Here is a 23,167-nt window from a genome sequence, read left to right on the forward strand (position 1 = left end):
TCTTTACTCAGCGTATACACTGTTATTTGTCTTTTCCTTGTTGAGATTCCATTTTGAAAGAAATTCTCATCCCAAATAGTAGATATGCTGGAAACACCATCAGTTTCAGTTTCTCATCTCTACTTGGTTGAAGGTGTAGCATGCTCATGCAAACAAATTCTCAGACCTTTGAACACTTAATTTGGTGAAGAATTTTGACATTTCTTCCACATCTATGTTTGGGGCATATTGATAATGTTTTTTCTTTCTCTTGTGGTAGCCTTAAGTTTAATTTGAGATACTGATAGGCCTAGTGGCTCTGCAATCAAACTGTTGGATCTGGAACCATTTTACTTCCTGCACTTTGAAACAATTCTGAACAATTTTTACATATGAATGTTTCTTCAATCTTTGAGACATCAGCAGCATCTTTCACCACTGAACATTCTTAGGTCATAATGAATAAGACCGAGATTATGTAGTAGGTGATACTTGTTAGCAAGACCATGCTTGTTTACTAACTTTAGAAGTTTGTCTTCTTCAAAATACTGATTGAAATATTCTTTGCCACTGCAGAGCCAAGATTTTCAACCATAAAATAGCACCTAGCAATCATAGCATTCAGAATTATGTGATAGTTTTTAACTCCCTTACAGGTAGTTCCCTTTTTTATTCTACAAGATCTAAAGAGCAAATGTTTCAAACTGGCCTTGCTGTGCCGCGATCTGCTGAATCAATTGTCTCAAAGATGCAGCCTTTTTGTTCCTCTAGCCATTCCTCTTCATCCTCTCCTATATTGCAGCTTTGATGCCCTTTATGCCTGTTGGAAACCACCAAACAGTTCTGAGTTTACAACTCCAGATCTGAGGTGTTATGAACTTATAGAGGGTCTGTTTTTACTTTCAGATTGATTGTATTTGCATTTTGAAGAATTAGACTTGATTCTTTGTGCCAAAATCAGGACTTGTGTTTATGTTTGAGCAAATAATATGCTCATTGCCATGAATGAAGTATGCATGTTAATTGGTCACCTTTACATGAGCTGGGCATAAATTTTAACTGAACTGGATGCGTGCCAAAGCATAGGGTGGAAATAAAGTGCAGATAAGGTGTCAGTAAGAAAGGCAAAGTGGAAATCATATGTGTGAATAAGGAAAAGGCACAAGGAGGCATGATCGAATTTCAAGGCTAAGAGGACACATGCAATGTGTTGGTAAGAATAATACTTGTTGAAACATGGAGAAGATTCGTCATGATTGGCAAATTTTTATGTAATCTGGAGAAATAACTACAAAGGAATTACTGTGTGTGATTATCATTAGTGAATTCAAAGAAGTTGGTAAATCTCAGCATCATCACGGGCTATCTAAGATTGTGGATTTAGTAAGATTTTCACAAGCAGGTGGCTCCTAAAATATAGTTTATTTTTTGATTTAGCAATGGGTACAACTAGTAATGTTTCACAAATGGAGGCTCCAAAATTTTGCAAAAATTTGAGCTCCATCACGCTCATTCCAGCAGCATCACCTTAGATTGTCAAATCTAGTGCACACAAATGAGAGCTCAAACTTGTATTTACAAGAAGGGGGAAGAATTAGCACAACATACATTTGAATTTGAATCCACTCCCCTCTAATATTAGTCTTAAAACAATATAATATTAACCTTTCATGGCATCTCTTTTGAGCTGACAAAAAAAACTCTTCAATTGTGAAAGTCCATCTCCCATCTTTGCATCACCTTTATTTGAGATATAATTATTTTTTAAAAACTTCATTCACCTCTTAGTCTTGGTGTGACTATTTGAGGTCTAGAAAACATTTAAATCGACCTTCCATAGGCACAGGAATAGGGTTGTATACCTTCAGAGGTAATAGGTACTAATGAATAAAGACAAAACAAGATTTTGAACACTGAAATTGTAAAAGAACTCAGAAGCGACTTATGTATTCATTAATCATTGAATGCAAGATTACATTTCCAATGCACAACATATCCTTTCAGATAAATAGGATTCATACTTATAGTACCCAAGGGGGTGTGAGGTGAACCATTGCACCCATATAACTTCACTTAGTTACACCAAACCATCTCACTACCCAATTTCCTGATGACATCATCTCCCCCAAAAAGAAAGTTGTCTCCGAACAACAAGATACAAAATGTCTGAAATAGAAAACACAGAGTAAGGATGATGTTTTACATTCATACATCAAAGAAAAGAATTAAGATAAAGTAGAGGTGGCGTCATTGGAACTAAGCTGGAGGGCTCAGCCTCGTTCGAAGCTAGTACACCTACTGTCTACAGACATGCAAATCTGCTCGTAGCTTTGAGTTCTCCTCCACTGCCCCTTTCAACACAACAACATGTTTTACTTCAGCCTCCTGCTCACATGATACTTAGGCCTCCGCTTACCATGCCTTTGTGACAGACTTCTTTTGTGCAAGCTCAACCAACTGTGTCTCTGTTGCAATCTTATCTTGTGTGGCTGCATCTAATTGAGCCTTCAATGCCTCCCATTCCTTTGCCCAATCTTCACGTTCCTTCGTCCATTTTGCCTACTGGATGGTAAGCTGGGTAGCAATCTCCTCCCGAGATCTCTCTACAACTAACCTATCTACCTCTGCACGCCGTTGAGCATAGTAAGTGTCCTTATACACTTGTACTATCTCATACGTTGTCCTCTCAATGCGGCTTCTCGTTCCCACCAAATCCTCCTCAACTGTCCATCCTGCCATCATCTCTGGCATCTCAATTGTGGGCCATCCTTGTGCTTCGAAGAAAGTATGAAATGTTGAGGGGCATCCTGTCTGCATATACGCCTAAACCTTCTTCAACTCCCTTGTCTTAGACTGCACCCTGGCTACAATCTGTCAGCCTTGTTCAAGCACATCAGTAAGATTATCAATATATGAGAAAACTTCTATATCATCTGACTTGTATGAGGTCTCCTCTACTTGCTCTGACTCCTCTGCGGTTTGTATCATAGCTTCTCTAGAGGGACATCCTCTGGCTACATTGTGTGTTACAACTGCCTTCTCTTTCCCTTCTTTCATATCACCCAATGTCAGAACGACTACCTCTTCTGGTTAGTACTGTCCATCGCCATCACCCGGGGATGGGAACCCTCCTGCATGGGAGACTGAATAGAGGGGCCAAATGTCATAGGGGTGAGTTGAAATTGTTGCCTCAAGTATTCGCTAGCATGGCTCATTACCTGACATAGCTCGGCAGAATGCTCTCCAATCAGGGCAGCTAAGTGTGCATTATCAATGGTCACGATGACATCAGGGTCAATTCGCTCAAGTTGGATTTGCGGTTCATGTGATGTGGTGCCTTTGATTTTGGATCTCCATCTCTTGTGTAACATATGTAGATGCTCCTCCTACCAACACTATGCCATCTAAAACTACATCCGCCTGAATTGTAGGCATCTGACCCTCCTGCTCTAGAACTACCACCACAACTTCTCCAATAGTCTCCGTCTTTGTTGTCACTGGGGGAACTGTCTCGATTGTCAACATCATCTCAGCCTTGGCTACTATGGAAACTCTCTCCGTGATTATAGTTGGTGGTGTCATACTCAGTGGTGCTCGATTTTGGCCAAACGTAGGGATGGGAAGTGTGCTCGTAGTAGGCACCAAGTGTGTTGAAGAAGATAACATAGAGGGTACAAATAATGATCGAGGCACCGACACGGTCTTTGTCTCCTCCTCAGGCTAGGTGTTGTCCTCCTTTGAGGCACTCTCACTCTTTGTGGTATCCTATCGTCCACTATCGGTGTCTTCATTTCTATCTTGTTTAACCCTCTTCCGATCAGTCAACTTTTGACCTCCTGGGGTATCCAAATGCCTCCATCTAATAATGGAGGGCTCACCAAGTGTCAACGGTCCCCCTATAATCTCCTTGGGCAACTTATTGTTCGGTATCTGGCTTACTATAGCATCAAGAAGCAAGCCAATAACATAATCAAGCTCTAGACAAGTGAATGGGTCTCGCCCATTGTCATATCGTTTAAAAAGGGTGCGGACCAAATCCAAATTTGTGTCGATTTTCAGTGCTTGAACGTGGTCACTATAAAAGATCCCTTTTCGATCTCGTTCATAGACACAATACTGGAAGAGGTGGCCAGACACAAAATGTATTCATTTATGGATGGTTTTTTTTGGTTATAACTAGATTTTGATTGCAGAGGTCAAATTGAAAACGACATTCATAGTAGAAGATGGAGTCAATGCGTATAACCAGATGCCCTTTGGACCATGTAACATGCCAACAACCTTCTAGAGAATAATTCTCCATATCTTTGATAAAATGTCCATGGGGAACTTCTGAGCATTCCTGGGCGATTGGTCTATTTTTAGCAAGCAAGACACATACTTAGTGGCACTAGGGAAGTGTATGGAAAGGTGTCGGTGGGTTAGGCCAATGCTTAACCAGAAGAAGTGCAAATTAATGGTCCCCTAGGGTAAGTTATTGGGGCACATAATGTGTAAGACGAGACTAAGACCAATCTAGATATGTTACGTGTGATAGTTGAGATGGAGGCTTCAACCGAAGTGAGTAGAGTCAAATCGTTCCTTGGGCATATTGGCTATTATAGGTGATTCATAAAGAATTTCACCCAAGTTTCCTTTCCTCTCGATAGATTGACAAGAAAAGGGGAACCCTATGTTTGGGGTACAGAGCAGGAGACTTATTTTAAAGAGTTAAAGACCCAATTGCTAGGGGCAGCGATCCTGGCATACACAATGCCTAAACTGGGATAAAGAATTTTACATACATATAGATGTGTCAAAATTCGCAATAGGTGCAAATCTTGCACAAATAGGTGATCATGTCTTGGATCATCTTGTCTATTTTGCAAGCCGACTGTTGTACAGGGCCAAGAAAAATTACAACATAACAGAGCGGGAAGCCCTAGGGATGGTATATGTAGTTTAAAAGTTCGCACACTATCTGTTGGTCATACCGCACATTCTATGTGGACCACCAAGCATTAATATGCCTGGTGAACAAACCTATTATACAAGGCCGGGTAAGCAAATGGTTGGTACTGTTATAGGAGTTTACTTTCACCATTGTCGTAAGACCAGGGAAGAGCCATGTTATCGCAGACCAACTTTCTTGAATCAAGTTAGGGGAGCCATGCGAAGTTATCAATGATGAATTTCTTGATGTACATCTATTTCATATTGCCATCCTTCTGGAGTGGTATAAAAGTATTGGGGAATAGTTGTCGACTTCACAGTTTTTGAGAGAGATGTTGCTAGGAGAGCAACAAAAGCTTGTGCTGAAAAGAACATTTCAATTGATCAATGGAATCCTATATAAAATGTGCCCATACCAGGTATTACGAAGGAGCATAATGGAAGAGGAGGTGCACAGTGTCTTGCGAGAAGCACATGAAGGTCTGGTAGGATGATATATGGGACTAGTTATGATGACACAAAAAGTCCTAGTAGGACTATGGTGGCCTACACTATACAATGATGCTAGGGAATGGGTAATGAACTGCGACACTTGTGAGCGAGCTGGAAAACCTTGAAATGAGATTTATGCCACTAAATCTCTCACAAGCCCGATACCTGTTTAAATGATGGGGCTTGGACTTTGTTGGACCACTCAAGGTGAGCAAGACTTGGAGATGTCAATATGTGGTGGGAGCAACAGAGTACCTCACCAAATGGGTGGATGCACGGGTATTACCAAACAACTTGGCCATAAGTACACCAAAGTTTATTTACGAGTAAATCATCACATGGTATGACATCCCTATCCAATTGATTAGTGATTGGGGAGGTCGCTTTGCCAATCATGTCATTCGAGTGCTTACAACCGAGTTTAATATCTTTCACTCCCTCTTGAGTCTGTACTACCCGAGAACTAATGGCTAGGTGGGGCCAACAAATAAGATCCTTGTATCTATGATTTACAAGTCATGTACGGTAGAGAAGGTCGATTAGGAGAAGTTGCTGTCAGCATTATGGGCCTACTGCATGATGTACAAGGTGACAACCGTACATATGCCATTCCAATTGATGTTCAGGCAAGAAGCTATGGTACCGACAAATTTTATGGTCCCGAGTCTCCAAATAGCAATTGAGAATAGACTTGGTTATATGGAGAGCCTTTGGGAAAGTTTATAGAGATTGAACAAGTTGGATGAGCAAAGACTGATGGCGCGATGGGAAGCAAAAGTGGCACAAACTTGCCGTAAAGCATGGCACAATAAACATTTGAAGTGGAGAAGGTTTTAATTGGGATGGTGCTTAGGTATAATGGCCGCAACGAAATTAAGCTTGGTAAGTTCAAAGTGAAATGGTTGGGACCATATAGAATAAGGGAAGTTGGTGATAATGAGTCGATCAAGTTGTGGACTCTCGATGGATGAGAGATTGTAGACCTAGTTAATGGTTCAAAGCTGAAGATTTACCATCATCGACACGAAGACCCTAGTAGGGCGAATGCCTTAGACTTAGGACTAGAAAAACATAAAAATAAATAAATAATAATAATAAAAATAGAATAAAATAAAGTTGCAAGTAAATGAATGAAGGCCGTACGACATGTATGGGAAACATCGTACGACAATCCTGGGAAAACACACGCAAAACCACTGTACGGTAGCAATGGAGAAGTCAACTTAAACTGTTGTACAATCGTCGAAACAGAGAGGAAAGTTATAACATGCAAAGCAACACCATACGATATGAGTGGGAAAGTGAATCCACTTTATTGTCGGTGCGGTATCGTATGACATATAATAAAAGATTACCATGCCATAGAAAGTGCCATGAGAGGACATAAATGTTTATCATACGCCGGTAGAGAAGGAACATAAGTGGTCGTACGACAATTTTGAAGCAATAGGAAGTGCAACCATTATACGACATACTGGGAAGACAAATAAAGGCATTGTGCGGCTGCTAAGGGGAAGAGGAAAGCATTATGGTCCATAATAACACCGTACGACAATCCCATAAGACAATCATAATATCACATGGTGCGCTAAGGGAAACAATAACATACAAATGTATGGCACCACAAAATGCTAAAGGCAACCATACCATATTGTATGGTCACGAGGGAATCGAGTGGGTGTGGTGTACGATCATATGGATTTTTGCATCGCACTAAGACATTTTGTATGGTGATGCACATAAGGTTTGGATGCATGAAAGGAAGAAGTCAGTTCATATTCTAACTAATAGAGGTAATACTGACACAACATAGAGGCACGCATGCACAGGTTCCCTTACGATAATTATTCACCCACAGTGGCTACCATTGTCCCATGGTTCGCAATTGTATTTCGAGCGAATTGGAGTTGTACGAGGTGAGAAGAGAGGCAAGAGAGGATAGGAATTCGATCCAAATGTTGGAGAAGGAAAGAAAGCCCTAATCGTTTTTTCCATCCTATACAATAGAAAGCAAAAACTGTTATGGAGTCTGTTGGCAAGAGGCGTTAAAAAGTACAGTTGTAGGCGGGCGATTCAGGGAGCCAAAGTATGAATTCAATTAAGCACACTCAAACTTTGTCCTCCGTTGTGAGAGTTGTAGGAGGAAAGAAACAAAAAGTGAAACCAAAGATGGCATCAACAAATGCTTCAAAAGATCTTGTGACGGCTCAAATAGTCACTTTTGAAGGTCTAAACGACCTTGATTGCAGGAAGTGGTGGTTTGATTGTCTCGACACTCCGGATAATTGGTTGATCAAAGATCACTTGCGAAGAGCTCACATTCATTGGGTGATATAGATGTCAATCTTCTGCATCAAAGAATTCGAAGACTCCTTAAGGAAGATGATAGAGGCATTTGGCACAGTTTCTAGACGAAGCTCAGTTACATATCTACACCATAGGGTAGTAATCTCCTTCACCCTAGTAGAGTTTTGTAGGGTATTCAAGTTGCCAAAGAAGGGACATAAGATCAAGTTAAAGCCTCAGAAGATGCCACAAGAGAAAAAGGATTTTTATATTAACATGATTTTCGGGAGGATCTTACAAATGCAGAGAAGGTGTCTCTTTGTATCTCGTCATACCACAGAGTGCTTAAGAAAAATTTTACTGTGAGGGGCATTGGAGGTGTTTGATGGATCTAGTCAAAAGTTGATTGATAGGCTCTAGCCGTGCCTTTGACATCCCTTTTCCATAGGATAACCCTCATGAACAATTTGATGACAAGTAGGATATATGATTGGGCTGCATTGCTGGCCGAGAGCATGTATGAGTTTATGATGCTCCAACATTGTTACATCCCAAATTTTGACCTAATTTTAAATTTATTCATAGCTGTTAGACTGAACGGATTTTTCTTTCATAATCATGTTAAGTAGATAGTTATTTATATCTGTTTTATCAACTATTTAATGAAGATGGTTGTTATCCATTATTTGTCATGTGATGTATAGTAGTTGCTTGATTTTGGAATTATGGTTAATAATTAAATTCTTTAAATGTTAATATGAAAATTAATATGGAACTTGTTATTATTGTGGAAATATTGCACGGGTGATTGCAAGAGAAGATGGAGGGGGAAGCATTGCTAAATGTGATCAACGGAATGAGATACTAGCTTAGTCCAATCATCAGGTTGACAGGTATGACCTTAAATTACCTGTTAAGGACCTAGCGACATGAACTTAAGGATACAATTGAAGGACCCGCATGAGCTATTAAGTAAACATTTTAAAACATAAAATAATTTAATTAAAATATAATATGTACCTCAAAGGATTTTGATTGATCTTTCCACCACATAATTATAAAAAATACCTATGTACGTACACAGATATAAGAATAAAGTGACACCATAATATTATTATTTCTATTATAATAGTATGATGTCACCTCATAATTATATCTACGTGCATGGAGATAGATATAAACCATAATTATTTTCGATTAATAACCTTTAAATCTTTTTTCATCTTTATTTCATTCTTTTTGCTAGAAAATCGAATGACACATGGCATATTTAATTGGCGTCCAAGAGCCAAGACTCTTTTTCTTATGTTACGGCTTCTTGGAAGCCAAAGAGTCATTTAACCTTTAATATTATCATGAGGTCGAGAGAGACAGAGGATATACAAATCATATTTCCAATTTCCTTTCTCATTTCTGACTTCCATCTACCACCCGATACCTCTGCTAATACCATCCGAAATCTTTGCATCTATAACATTGCCAATCTTTTTTCTGCCTTGTATTAATCTTCTTGCTGAAGACGTGATATATTTTACATTGGATTTTTCGCCTGAAGATCATTTCAAGGAAGAGTTGAATCATAGTGTCTAGCTAGACTCCTATCTTTCGAGATTATATCAAGTTATGTGGTCAATCATGTTCCAAGCATTGCAATATATTTCTTTATTAGTTGTTACTGAAATTCGATTACCATAGCAATAAATTGTAGTTATATTCATCATAAGTATCATTGGTTAGTTCCTCTTTAAGAAAGAGTTATTTATGATGTTATGAAATCATGATTTAAATGTCACTGGAAATCATAATCAAATGATATTTCTACGAGTCTTAAAGAACATATTCTTTCAAATCACATATTGTGATAAGTTGGAAACATATAATGTTCATGAATTAGTTGAGAATCAATGGATAGAGCCGATTGCTCTAAGATTCTGAGCACCTAGGACTCAACGACTATATAGCCATGGAAAGGGTAAAGAGGTGAGATGGAATCTGCAATGACATTGAAATAAAGTCAGATATGATACAATAAATCTAAATAATTTTATTTAATAGCTAATGCTTGTCCATATTGTTGTTCCCTTGTCAAGTCAATCTGTGGTAATCAGGTCATTGAACCCATCAGAAAACCTTGGCCAAGGTCATAAAATACATGTTTGCCATCTATGATTACTAGATGTCAATGGAGCTAGTTATTCAAACATGTCCGTATATAACTATGCAGACATTCTAAACACCATAATGCTCAGGTGGTTGGACTAAAAGTATCCCAAGCTTGATCTTGGGGTAGGGAGGGCCTTTCTAATTCAATAGATTGTGTGGGGATAAGTATGGTTCGAGGTTGGGAGGTTAAGCCTAAGTCAATGCTTATTCTTTTACCGAAAGTCGAGGCTTGCACAACCAACTAAAGACTCACTGGATATTACTTGTATGTTCTTTTCATGTTAAGCATTTACATTACTTGTATGTAGGGAAAGATAGTAAATCGTTATTCCAATTATTTTAGTTGATCGTTGTTACCGTTATTTTCAGTTAATCGTTATTATAGTTATTATAGTTGATCATTGATATAGTTATTTCAGTTAATCATTAATATAGTTATTTCAGTTGATCAATTGTTATAGTTATTTTTAGTTAATCGTTATTCCAGTTATTATAGTTGATCATTGATACAGTTATTCTAGTTAATCGTTTTTATAACTATTTTAGTTAATCGTTGGTAGTTAAAAACAATTAATGGCCTATGAAAAGGAATTCAGTTGGGGAAACTCATTATCAATTGTCTTTATTTTGCTATGAAAAACCGTTTATTACAAACGTAAAATGTTTTACATGTTGCATTATGCTATCAGCTTGCTTCTTGATGTTATAGTGAGCCAGATATCAAATGATAAGCTGCCCAAGGAGATTAGAGGGGGACTTTTGGCACCTGGTGAGCCCTCCATTATGAGATGGAGGCATTTGGATACCCCGGGCGGCTAGAAGTTGAATGGTTAGAAGAGGGTTAACAAGATACACATGGAGACAGATAGTGGACGACACAGTACCACAGAGAGTGAGTGTCGCGGAGGAGGATAGCACCCAGCCTGAGGAGGAGACAAAGATCGTGTCAACACCTTGATCATTATTTGCATCCTCTGTGTTATCTTCTTTGACACAGTTGGTGCCTACTACGAGCACACTTACCATCTCTACGTTTTGCTAGAGTCGAGCACCAGTGATTATGACACCACTAGCTATAACCACAGAGAGTGTTTCCATAGTAGCTGAGGTTGAGATGACGGTAACAATGGAGACAGTTCCCCCAGTGGCAATAGAGACAGTTCCCCTAATGACAACAGAGACATAGACTATTGGAGAAGAAGCTGTGGTGGTATTTCTCGAGCAGGAGAGTGAGATGCCTATAGGTTAGGTGGATGTAGTTTTAGATGACATAGTGCCGGTAAGAGGAGCATCTCTAGATGTTGCTCAGGAGATAGAGATCCAAGAGATTGAAGGAAGCACATCGTTGGAGCCATAGATCCGACTTGAGGGGATTGACCCTAATGTCATGGTGACCATTGATGATGCACTCTTAGAAGCCTCGATTGGAGAGCATTTCGCCGAGTTGAATTAGGTAATGAGTCATGCTAGCAAATACCCGAGGCAACGGTTTTAGCTCACCCCTATGACATTTGGACCCTCTATTCAGTCTCCCATGGGGGAGGGTTCCCATCCGCAGGAGATGACAGTGGATAGTATTGCATGAGAGAGGTAGTCGTACTAACATTGGGTGATATGGAAGAAGGGAAGGAGAAGGTAGCTGTGGCAGACAATGTAGCCGGATGATGTCCCTCTAGAGAAGCTATGATACAGACCGTAGAGGAGCTAGAGCATGTAGAGGAGACCTCATACAACTCAAATGATATAGAAGTTTTCTTGTATATTGATTCTCTTATTGATGTGGTCGAGCAAGGTTGACAGATTGCAGCCAAGGCGCACTCTAAGACAAGGGAGTTGAAGAAGTTTTAGGCATATATGCGGACAAGATGATCCTCAAACTTTTCGTACTTGCTTTGAAGCACGAGGTTGGCCCACGATTGAGACGCCAGAGATGATGGCGGAATAGACTGTTGAGGAGGATTCGGAGGGAGCTAGGAGTTGCATTGAGAGGATCAACACGAGATATTGCTAGTGTATAAGGACACTTACTATGCTCAGCAATGTGCAGAAGCATATAGGATAGTTGTAGAGAGATTTTTTGAGGAGATTGCTACCCGAGAGATCTCAGGAGGAGATTGCTACCCAGCTCACGACCTAGCAGTCAGAATGACAAAGGAATTAAAGATTGGGCAAAGGAATAGGACGCATTGAAGGCTTAGTTGTATGCAGCCACACAGGATAAGATTGTGGCAGAGGCACAGTTTGCTGAGCTCACATAGGCGAAGTCTATCACAGAGGCACGATTAGCAAAAGCCTGAGTATCATGTGAGCAGAAAGAAGCTGAAGTAAAAGATGTTATGTTGAAAGGGGCAGTGGAGGAGAATTCAAAGCTACAAGCAGATTTGCACGTCCGCACACAACAGGTGTACCAGCTTCAAATGAGTTTGAACCCTCCAGCTTAGTTCCAAGGACGCCACCTCTACTTTATCTTAATTCTTTTCTTTGATGTATGAATGTAAAACATCATCCCTATTTTGTGTTTTTTGTTCGGGACATTTTGAATCTTGCCATTCGGAGAGGACTTTCTTTGTGGGGGGGATGATGTTATCGGGAAATTGGGTTGTTAGATAATTTTGCATAACCGAGGGAAGCTATCTAGGTGGGATGGTTTGCCTCGCACCCCTTCGGATACTATATATATGAATCCTCTTTATCTGAAAGGATATGTTGTGCATTGGAAATGTAATCTTGCATTCAATGATCAATGAATACATAAGTTGCTTTTGAGCTCTTTTACAATTCCTATGTTCAATCTTGTTTTGTCTTTATGCATTAGTAGCTATTACCTCAGAGGGTAAACAAGGGGAACACTTTATCCTTTCACTTAAGTCATATTGACTTTATAAAAAGTACTCAAGTGAAATAAAGAAAACATTATTCTAATTTTTGCCAACCTGAAAACTCACCAAGTGATTAAAACTGAAAATCATTTTGCTCTGAACTGGGAGGAGACAAAAACCAAGAACAAATGCTAAAATTAGTACTTACTAAAATAGCCATATGCTAAAAATAGAAACTACGCTGGAAATACTGAAAACATTTGCTAGAGCTGTCCACAGGGCGTTGATTCCCTTAACTACATCCACTTACCCTATGTGAACTCTGGAATAGGCTAGTGAATATCTCAATATGACTAGATGCAAGAAGGGGACATCACAGTTGGATTTTTCTTTCTGCCGTATAGAAAATGGTAATTGCAAAGAAATGAATTAAACTATAATCTAATCTAATATAAAATAAATCTAATATATATCTAACTAATCAATATCTGAAAGCTTACAAGCAAATTTTGGAATTCCAAACATTTGCTAGAGCTGTCCACAGGGCATTGAGTCCCCTAACTACATCTACTTAGCCTATGGGAACTGAGGAGTAGGCTAATGAAAATTGATTAGACGCAAGAAGGGGACATCACAGTTGAAAATAATTTTCTGCTGTTTTGGAAATGGCAAGAAGGGGACATCACAGTTGAAAATAATTTTCTGCTGTTTTGGAAATGGTAATTGCAAAGAAATATATTAATTTATCATCTACTTCAATAAAAAATAAAAGTTAAGTAATATATATCTAACAACTAACCAAAATCTGAAGCTTACAAGCAAATGTTGGAATTCCAAAGCCTATTCAAATTACCATACTCTACTCTGAACTATTGCAACAAAAAAACTATTCTAAAACAAAGTAAATGAAAACCTCCCACTTGGGATTTGATACTATGCAAGATATGATGTTGATAGTTGTTGGTGAAATTTTCCTTAGGGAGCTAGATTGATATATATCTGTCTCCCTATGCATTCTCTTCTCTGATGGAATCAAAGCGTAAAATATGGTATACCTAATATAGTTAAGGGACAGTGCAAATGAAAGCTGCGCTTAAGACAGAGGGCCTAGAAAAAGTATAGAATGTAAACTGACAGATTTGATTGATTTAAGTATTTTTGGAGGCTATATAACTGTGCTAGATAAGCTAATGTTCTAGAAGACTACCAGAACTTAGAATTGTTGTATGGCTTCACAAAATAGACTATATCTGCTGCTGTTCACCAATTTTGGACTGCAAAAACAATTTCTTTTCTGAAGAAATACCAAAATACCCTTCTAAAATATCTTGCCAAGCTATAAATATAACGTGATCCATAATTAGCTATGGTAATTAAGACTTTTCCTATTCTGAGTGCATCCAAAAGCAAATTGAATTAGAGTTTTGGAGCCAAATTTAGTTGAAAAATGGTGCATGCAAAAGAACCATGTTAGCAAAAATAAAAGGCAAGATTTCTGGTTTTGCCAATGAAATAATCACCAGGGCAATTGCAGAACAGCTTGGGTGGTTCTTTAACCAACAAAAGGGCCACTTGCCAATAATCAATTATCAAACAGAAAACAAGTTTTGCTATTATTACCTCTATATTTTTTAATAAATTATTCAACATTTTCACCACACTGTAGCTGTATTCTCATTGATAAAATCTGCTGGATTACATCCAATGGATAATAACATGCTCTTTTTCTGAAATAGCATGTAAGCTACACACAAATAACCCACTACAACATGCAAATAATATAGAAACAATTCCCTATTTCTTATCTGATATTTTCTGTTGATCCAATCCACAAATCAACTTGGCAAAAGAAAAGATAACACTATCACATGCCTCAATTTGTAGCACAACAGAGGGCCCAAATGTTTACAGCCATGATTTGTCTTTCTCAGAATAACAAATTCAATTCAAGATTACACCACAATATTTGTGTCCCACTTTGGTCATCATAGCATTCTCTTAAAAGTCAACTTGCAACTCCTCAGAATGATTCGTTATAAAATCTGAATTGATTAAATGGAGTGTCATAACATCAATAGAAATCCTTGCTCCACATCTTGAGATGCTAAAATTAAATAATGTAAACAATAATGTATTATTGGGGCTATTTTCCAAATCAGGCCCTGCCCCCACCTGCATACTTTAAAATAATTTTTGAGCCTAAAAAGAAAGAAGGAACGGACTCATGGGTCCACACACAGTGAATTAATGATAAAGGGACATCAGATTTTCAGAGGCGACAAAGCATGTATGCTTGGCAAATGTTCAATAAACTCACATTATAAGGTATGTCACATCCCTCTTGATTACTCGTACTTTTGATGCTTTGGTTATGATGATGCCCTAAATGGTATTTGGTTTCCATAAAATAATGATCTTCTATTGAACTGATGCCCTGTTGGAAACAGTCATTTTGATTCAAAATGATGCCCTAGATGCTTAGTTGCCGATTCGGGCTTAGTTGCCGATTCGGGTTTGGGGCCGGATTTAGGTTCAAGATTCCAATAAGTGGAATTCGTGATTTTTCCCCCCTTTATGATTTGTAAGGACGTGTGTGTGTGTTTGTGTATGGATTTGTGTGTACTTATTCCAAGTCTGGCCTCCAGGTCCTTGGGGATTCATGTGGATTCACAATGGATTTGTTCTGCATTCTGCCGGGTCTACGTGGATTCGTACATGGTTTGGTTTGACCTCGTGGGTTCATCCGAATTGGTAGACAAATCCACTGCGGGTTCGTCCGGATTTGTGGATGAATCCATAGGGTCAAATCCAAGCCTTGTGTGAATCTGGACCCAGTACAGACTTGGATCCGGTTCGAGTCCCGAATGCACGAATCCGGTAACTAAGCCTAGATGGTAACTGCTTTTATCTCCTATTTTCATGGTGCATTAGGTCAAATATTACATGTGGAATGACAAGATGATTTCATTCTTATCAGAAAGTAATGTAATTGTTTATGTTGTACTTATGCTTACATAACAATGTTGTAACATCTTTATTTCAGACTGACTACTCTTGTTCTAGACAAATGGATGTAAGAACTCCTCGATCCCCTAGAAAAGGGGGGTGCAATATGGTTACAATCTATGGCTGTGCCTGGATTACTAACTACTGACTAGAATTGGACTAGTGCAATCTAGATGGCATAGGTCTCTATTAGGACTTGGAGGAGGGGGGGATGTCTATTGATATCTCTTAGTCGTTTTGATGATAGTCTTGGAATTGTATAGATTTAGTGTCTCCGACTTGCACCATGTTCGACCATCCTTTGTTCAGTACTCTAGGTGTTAAGTGCCAACCTTTCATTAGAATATTTTGTTAAATCTTACCAAATGATTATAGATAGATAGATATATAGATATTTGTAGTGTGTGTATACATATATACCATGTATAAAACTATGTACAATGGTACATAATTATATCTATGGTACATAATTTTATACATTGTATATATACACATATATATATGGACAAGATACCATGGTACATAATTAACTACATATATGTAAATGCATATTTCTATGTTTTAGATTAAGGTAAAAACAAGTTTTGAAGGGACCTGAAACCCCTAACAACAGTAAAAAAGATGTTCAAACATAGCATAACCAGGAAACAAGATCCCAAGACCAAAAAACAGACACAAAATCAGGTTTTACAGGGACCTGAAACGACAGAATGTAACCAGAAAACGCAACCAGGTTTTACAAGGACCTCGAACCTACAAGTTTTACAAAGCTATCAAAAAGAAAACTAAAACCAAAAACAGAAAAAACCAGACCACTACTGCAGCTCCTTGATCATCTTTGCAGCCTCCTTCCCCACTTCAGCTGTACTAAGAGTGGTATCAGCAGGGGAAAAGCCACTACCAGCAGTAACTTCAGCAGCCTTCTTCCGTGAGCTCAATCTGGTCCTTTTACTTGGTCCTCCAGGAGACATAATATCCTCATTAGTCTTCTTCCCCAAACTTGCCGCAGCTGCACACAAACTAGAAGTCATTTGTTCTATATTATTGCGACTTTCCTTGATCATATGCCGAAGACCTTGTTCATATTCCTTCAATTTTTTAGGTATATTTCCCACTTGGGTTTCCAGTAGCACAAGTTTGGCCTGGTCATTCTCCTGATCCTTCTGCGCTTTACCCAATTTTTTCTTTAGTTTTATAATCTCATTGTAAGTCCAAGAATCTCCGTGGAGAGAGGAGTCGGCTTTAATCTTTGCAGTATTAAGGAAGGAGAGTGAAATCCCCAAACTCGGATCATCCTCCTCCTTCTCCCTAGGGATCTCCATGCCCTTCTCTTCCTCTTTTCCTAAATCTTTCTCCCTACCCATCTCCTCCACATTTTCCTCTCCAAATCTCTGGGTTTCTCCACCCTAGTTTTCTTCATTACCAATGTTCTCTGACCCTTCATTTTTATCCAGACTTCCCTCCACATCATTCTTCCTGGTCTCATTTTTACTGCCAGGATAACCCTCTAAATTAGAACTAATATCCCCCATCTCCGTGTCTTCCTCTATCTCCACATTTTTATCTTCATCTTTATTAGAGGAATCAGTAATATCCTCAACATTTTTTTGGGGAGTATCCTTAATCGCTAATTTCTTCTTCACGCTCTATCCTTCATCCCTTTTGCTCTTTCTAGATTGGGATTCACTCGCTGACCCCCTTTTCTTCTTTGAAATAGGGGAAACAATAATCGCCTTTATCTTGCAGTAATTCTCAATTAAGAGAATGAGGCCTTCATGAAAGACAGGGCGAGAGTCTTTCTTCCTATGGGGCTGGAGGCTTTGTAATAACAAAAAACCTCAGGTAGAAAGGAAAAGAAATCCTATCTTTATACCATAAATGGTTTAGGAAAACAAAATGGAACTTGTGGACTCTTTTGGATCTTCCATCTAAAATAAAATATTCACAAAGACAAGATAACACATCCCTCCATATTACTTTTATCTGGTTAAGCCCATGAAAGTCCCCATTCTTCTCCAACTTTTGCTCTTCCTCCTCAATTTTCTGAAACTTTTTGAAGGCGGCATTAGAGATGGTCGTTTCCTTGCTGTATTTCAGTCTATCCTTCGGGAGACCAGTCACTTCAGCAATGAAGTCCTCTGTGAGATGAACCGTGACACCATGCAAAGTTACCCTTTCCTCGAACCAATTCTTAAAGAAAACATCAGTAACATGCGGTTTGAAACAATGCAATTGCTCCAGGTAAGGAGTCACATTTCCTTTCTCAAGAATTTGTTAGACAATGGCTTTATCCTTCCTATTATTGCAATTTTTGGGCTCTTGTTTCCTTGGCTCTCCCCCCATTTTCAAACAATGTGTGTCTCTGAGAACGAACAGAGTAGCTAATCCCAAAAAAAGAGACAAAATGAAGCAAGCCAAAATACTCGCAAAAGTTAACAAGGATTTCATTAATCTTCCTTCGTGCCACGCCCAGATAATAATAGCAATGAAGTACATCCTAGGGATTGTAACACACCCCTCCGTGACCCTCTTTTAGTTATCATTAAATTACTGATCTTGGAGAATCTTTCCCTCCATCGCATATGTACCATCATACTTAATGAACGATTTTAAATCCACGTTTTTTCTGAGATCATTGTGCCACCTCAGCGTACTATCCCCTTGCACAGCTCTGCTGGCAAGCCAATCGGCAATGACGTTACCTTCCCAGTAAGAATGGGAAAAGGTGACCTTTTTGAAATTAGCCATTAGAGCTTTAATTTCCATTATACTATCCTCTATAGTCCATGTACTTGGGGTTTTGTCATTGAGCATATTTATAATGTTTAGGGAATCACCTTCCATCCAAAGGTACTTGCTTCCAGTTTCCACAGCCAGTCTCATGGTGTAAAGGGTAGCAGTGGCTTCAGCTTTATGGCTGGTTGATATGCCAATAGGAATTGCAATAGCATCAATAGTGTTACGTGTATGATCCCTTATAATTCCTCTACACCCTGCTTTTCCAGGGTTGCCCTTAGCAGCCCCATCAAAATTCCCCTTAATCCATCCCCTCGGAGGAGCCTTCCATTTTACACTTGATCTTTGATCCTCCACCTTCTTTTTAGGTCCTGTATTATGCATAGGATTGTCAATCAAGAAACCATTAGAAACAATTTTCTGAGATTTGAAATTTTCCTTTATTGCTCTGATGATGTTATGACCTAGAACCCATTCAGGCATTTCTTTCACTCTAAAAATTCTATTACTTATTTCTTTCCAGATTCCCCACCACAAGTGAGGAAGGGTGATTTTCCATAGATATTCCACATTACTATCCTTAGTTGGGCAGGTCCAGCTCTGAAAACAGTGCTCAATTTTATTATGATGAACCCAAGCAATATTCTAGAAGATGAAGATGTAGCTCGACACATTTTCGCTATAATTGCAGTTAAGACTATCCCAGCTATTATTGGCCCAATAATTTTCCACATGAATACCATATAACTGCTTGCATTGTTCAATGTAGGTCTTGTCCTCAAAATCTTCTATCAGCGGATGGTCCAAAATTCGGGAATCTTCCCAGAACCGGATCTTCTGCCCATTTCCAGCTTTCCATGAGCACCCTTCACTTAAGATATTCTTTGCACCTTGCACAACCCCCCAAATAGCAGAAGGGGAAATAACATTGGGATACGAAAAGAAATCAGAAAGAGAAGGGGCATTATACAAATATTTATGTTTCCATATAGAGCTCCACTCCTTATCATCAAGGTACACTCTCCATCCTTGCTTAGCAAGAAGAGCCTTGTTCATACTTCGGGTAGTCCTTAATCCCAAGCCTCCATCTCTAATCGGTTTACAAATATGGTCCCAAGCAATCAGAGCCATTCTCTTCTTCTCCTCAGTACCAGACCAAAGAAAGTTCCTTTGGATTTTGTCAAGGGAATCAGCATATTTAGTGGGAATTTTGAAAAGGCTCAAAGCATAAGTAGGTATACTTTGAAGGAAAGCTTTCAGAAGAGTGACTTTACCAACTTGGCTCAACAGGTTTCCCTTCCATCCAGCAAGTTTCTTAGAAAACTTTTTGATAATATCTTTCCAGAGGGAATCAGGGGCATTATGCCCCAAGGGGAGGCCCAAATAAGTAGAAGGAAAGGATCCTATGGAGCATCCCAGGATTTTAGCAATTTTGGTTTGTCTAGACACTGGGGTATTCACAAAGAACAAAGAACTTTTATTCCAGTTAATCAGCATGCATATTTCTATGTTTTTATATATATATATATGTATGTATGGACAAGGTACCATGGTACATAATTAACTATATGTTATTAAAATTAACATTATTGAATGACATAAATGTTATGAACACTCACTGCTGAACTCTCAGCATCTTGGAAACATTGAGAAACCAATAACTCCTATTAAATTCTATAACCCTCTGTAGCGATTAAAAGTGTAGTAGATATGCTTGATGCCCATTTCATCAACCATGATGAATGAGTGGTGAGATTATAGAGCCAACTTATCAGAACATTGTGCAAATTGTAGAGCCAACTTATCAGAACATTGTGCAAGATTGTAGAGCCAACTTATTGGAACATTGTAATTTAAAGCTGTTGGAAAGCTATGTCTAGGGTAGGATTTCACTCTTAGCTTCATTGTATCAAGTGTAATCTAAGTCACTAGATTTGTCGAATTTCATCCATGAAGTTTGAATTTCAGCGAATTTTTAGCCTTTCCGAACTTCATCCGAGTTTTATGATATTTAATATAATATTGTTATTAATAATAATATCCGTTTATTTTATAATAATATTGAGTTTTTAGCAATGTCAAACTATTTTGACACTTTTTGTGGATACATTGCTTTTATAATTTTATTTTATTTTATATAAGTTAAATTTAATGTTGATATTTTATCTGAATTTTTACCCTTGCCAAATTTCATCCGAATTTTATGATTTATGAGCTCGAATTCAAATTTGAACCTTGTGAGTTAGAGTGTAATTATACTCGAGTAATCTGTGTCTTGATTCTTCAACTCATTTTTTGGACCTATACTGAGTTTGACTCCCCAAATTGGGTTTGTCACAGTCCAGATGCATTGAACTACCTGCTACCTTTCTGCGGAACTAAAAAAGTGATCTTGAAATATTGTTCAGATTTCTTTCGACTTGTAATAGTTGAACAGTGAACTTTTAAAGAAATAAATGGCGACAGCCCTAAAGAAAACCCTTACAATGGTACAAATTGCTTAAAGAATCTCCAACGTCCTCTAAAACCTATGTGGAGCTTTAGTTTTTCTTTTGACTTTGAGTACTAGTTGAACATTAAACTTCTGAAGAAAAAAATGCCCACAGCTATAAAAAAAACCTTTATAATGGTACAAATTCCCTATAGATTCTCCAAAGCCCTTTAAAACCTTTGAAAAGCTATGTCTACAGTAGGATTTTACCCTTAGCTTCATTTGGACAAGTCTAATTTGACTTGATTAATCTCAGTCTCGATTCATCTCCTCAGTTTTTATACCCATACTAAGTTTGATTTTCCAATAATTGCTAGTTAAACTGAAGCCACACGAGGGATGCACGCTTGCAGGTGAATTAGATCACTATTTTCTCAAACAACAAAACATTAGACATCCAATGTAAGGACTTGGTACAGTACTTTACTATATCAGTGCTGGATTTGCTCAATCAACCCAGAATCATTGACATTCAACTACATTAAAGCATCCAATTACTTTGGTGTCCAACAGGTAAATGCTATTCCTACATACATCTTAAAACGCAATTGGATGATTTAAAATCTATCAGAATCTAGGGTTCAGATTCAGAACTACCATACCCAGTATTTATTGTGCATGTTTACTTTTTGTTGTGACATTGTTGATCTTTTAGAAATCTAAAGAGTCAAAACAGATGGGTTTCGCTGAAGAGTTAGGTGCCTGAAAAATGCATTGAATTTATTACAAGGTAAATTAGTTTTTATTTTGGTCAATGAAGTTTTACCTTAGCGATATTCCTACCAATAGATCTCTCTGATAACATCAATTGGAACTTGTCGAAGATATATCACGAAGCTTGAATAAATGGTGAATAATTATGTATCTATAATTAGTTTGTTGAATGTGTTGGGTATAATTTTATTTTCACCTCTTGGTTTCTTGGTTTATTTTATCTATTAAAATATGCAAGACAAAAACAGTTATTAGGGTATAGAAAGTTAACTTGGACACCTGGGGATCATTATATTCACCATTTGAGATTACTAACAAGTTTAACTAGCGGTCCTTTATTGGACAGGCTGAGAGTGCAATTGCTGCCTTGAATTGCAGTGGTGCTATTTTGGGGTCTCTACCCATAAGGTATGATACGTGCTCAAGCAAACCAACGTTAAGACAGTTTACTTTTGAAGAAGTTACACTAGTTTTCTGCTATTCTAATGCTGTTTTGGTTTTGTGTACAGGGTAAGTCCATCAAAGACACCAGTGAGGCCTCGGACTTCCCGTTCACCAATGGTTTGAAGCTCGCTATCCAAATCCTAAACTATATTTCTAAGGATGCATTTGAGCAAAGCTGTGCTTGTGTTATCACACTTCAATGCATAGGGAGCCATGCCTCAGATTTTAAAGATGGATGTTATATGTATTTAATCATTGTACAGGAAACACGGAAATATCTATGAGATGAAAACTGGGGTTTCTTTCAAAAAGTCTTTACACATCTGATGCACATAATATTTATCTTCTTAAATAGTCCTGTGAAATTTTGAGTGTGCTATGGAAGATGAAATCCTTGAGAAAATTGTAGGTTTCTCTTGAACGATATAAATCAGTCATTTTAGATATCATGTTGACGTCTTGTTCCACTTGACTTTACTGAAAAATTGGTCATCTCAACCAATTGTGATTTAGGTATATGGCAATTTCCAAAAAGAGCTTGGTTTATAATAATGGATTACCATCCAGGAGGCCTTTGGATTGTACAATTTGTTCAATAAACAACATTTTATATCATGATCTATCATACAGACCTGGTAACGTTTCATGTTTACAGTTCTCTGACATGTCAATTGAACTTTTTTAATTTACAGATACATTTGTTAGGAGTGCTTCTTCGATACTAACTTTTTTTGGGTGAAATTTCATAGTTTGATTTCAAATTTTCAAATTTTAGATTCGAAGTATCGTTTATGATGGCCTGCCATTAATTTTTTTTTAACTGCCCACGAGGTCATTCGAACTAGAGAAGAATTTTAATTGCTATGAAAGGTTTGTTGGTCTGATTGTGAACTAAGAAAGCTTGAATAGAATCAAACAAAGTGAAATATTTGAGGATGTATTATTATCTTGGCCCCAATTATGGGAGATGTGGGAGGACGAAATTCTTGTCAGACCAATCTGATGCATTAAATGCATGTATTCAGTTGAAGAAGAATGCCTCATTATTTCAGTGTAGGTATAATTTTGCAAAAGGTATTTGTATTGCCTATATGATAAAATACAG

At 38.1% G+C, this 23,167-nt stretch overlaps 1 protein-coding gene across 1 annotated transcript in view; it reads left to right on the plus strand.

Annotated features, from left to right (window-relative positions):
• Window positions 1-22,712, plus strand: part of LOC149530388 (polyadenylate-binding protein-interacting protein 12-like) — a 77,475-nt gene extending 54,763 nt beyond the window's left edge. Inside the window, exons 9-10 of the mRNA XM_089810922.1 lie at window positions 21,965-22,026; window positions 22,128-22,712. Of these exons, the coding sequence (XP_089667048.1) occupies window positions 21,965-22,026; window positions 22,128-22,185 (120 nt within the window). The 3' untranslated portion in view covers window positions 22,186-22,712. The remainder of the gene's footprint in view (window positions 1-21,964; window positions 22,027-22,127) is intronic.
• Window positions 22,713-23,167: the final 455 nt, after the last annotated feature.

The sequence above is a fragment of the Cupressus sempervirens genome, chromosome 11, assembly GCF_028749045.1.
Source record: "Cupressus sempervirens isolate cs-2001-9-10 chromosome 11, ASM2874904v1, whole genome shotgun sequence".
Lineage (NCBI taxonomy): Eukaryota > Viridiplantae > Streptophyta > Pinopsida > Cupressales > Cupressaceae > Cupressus > Cupressus sempervirens.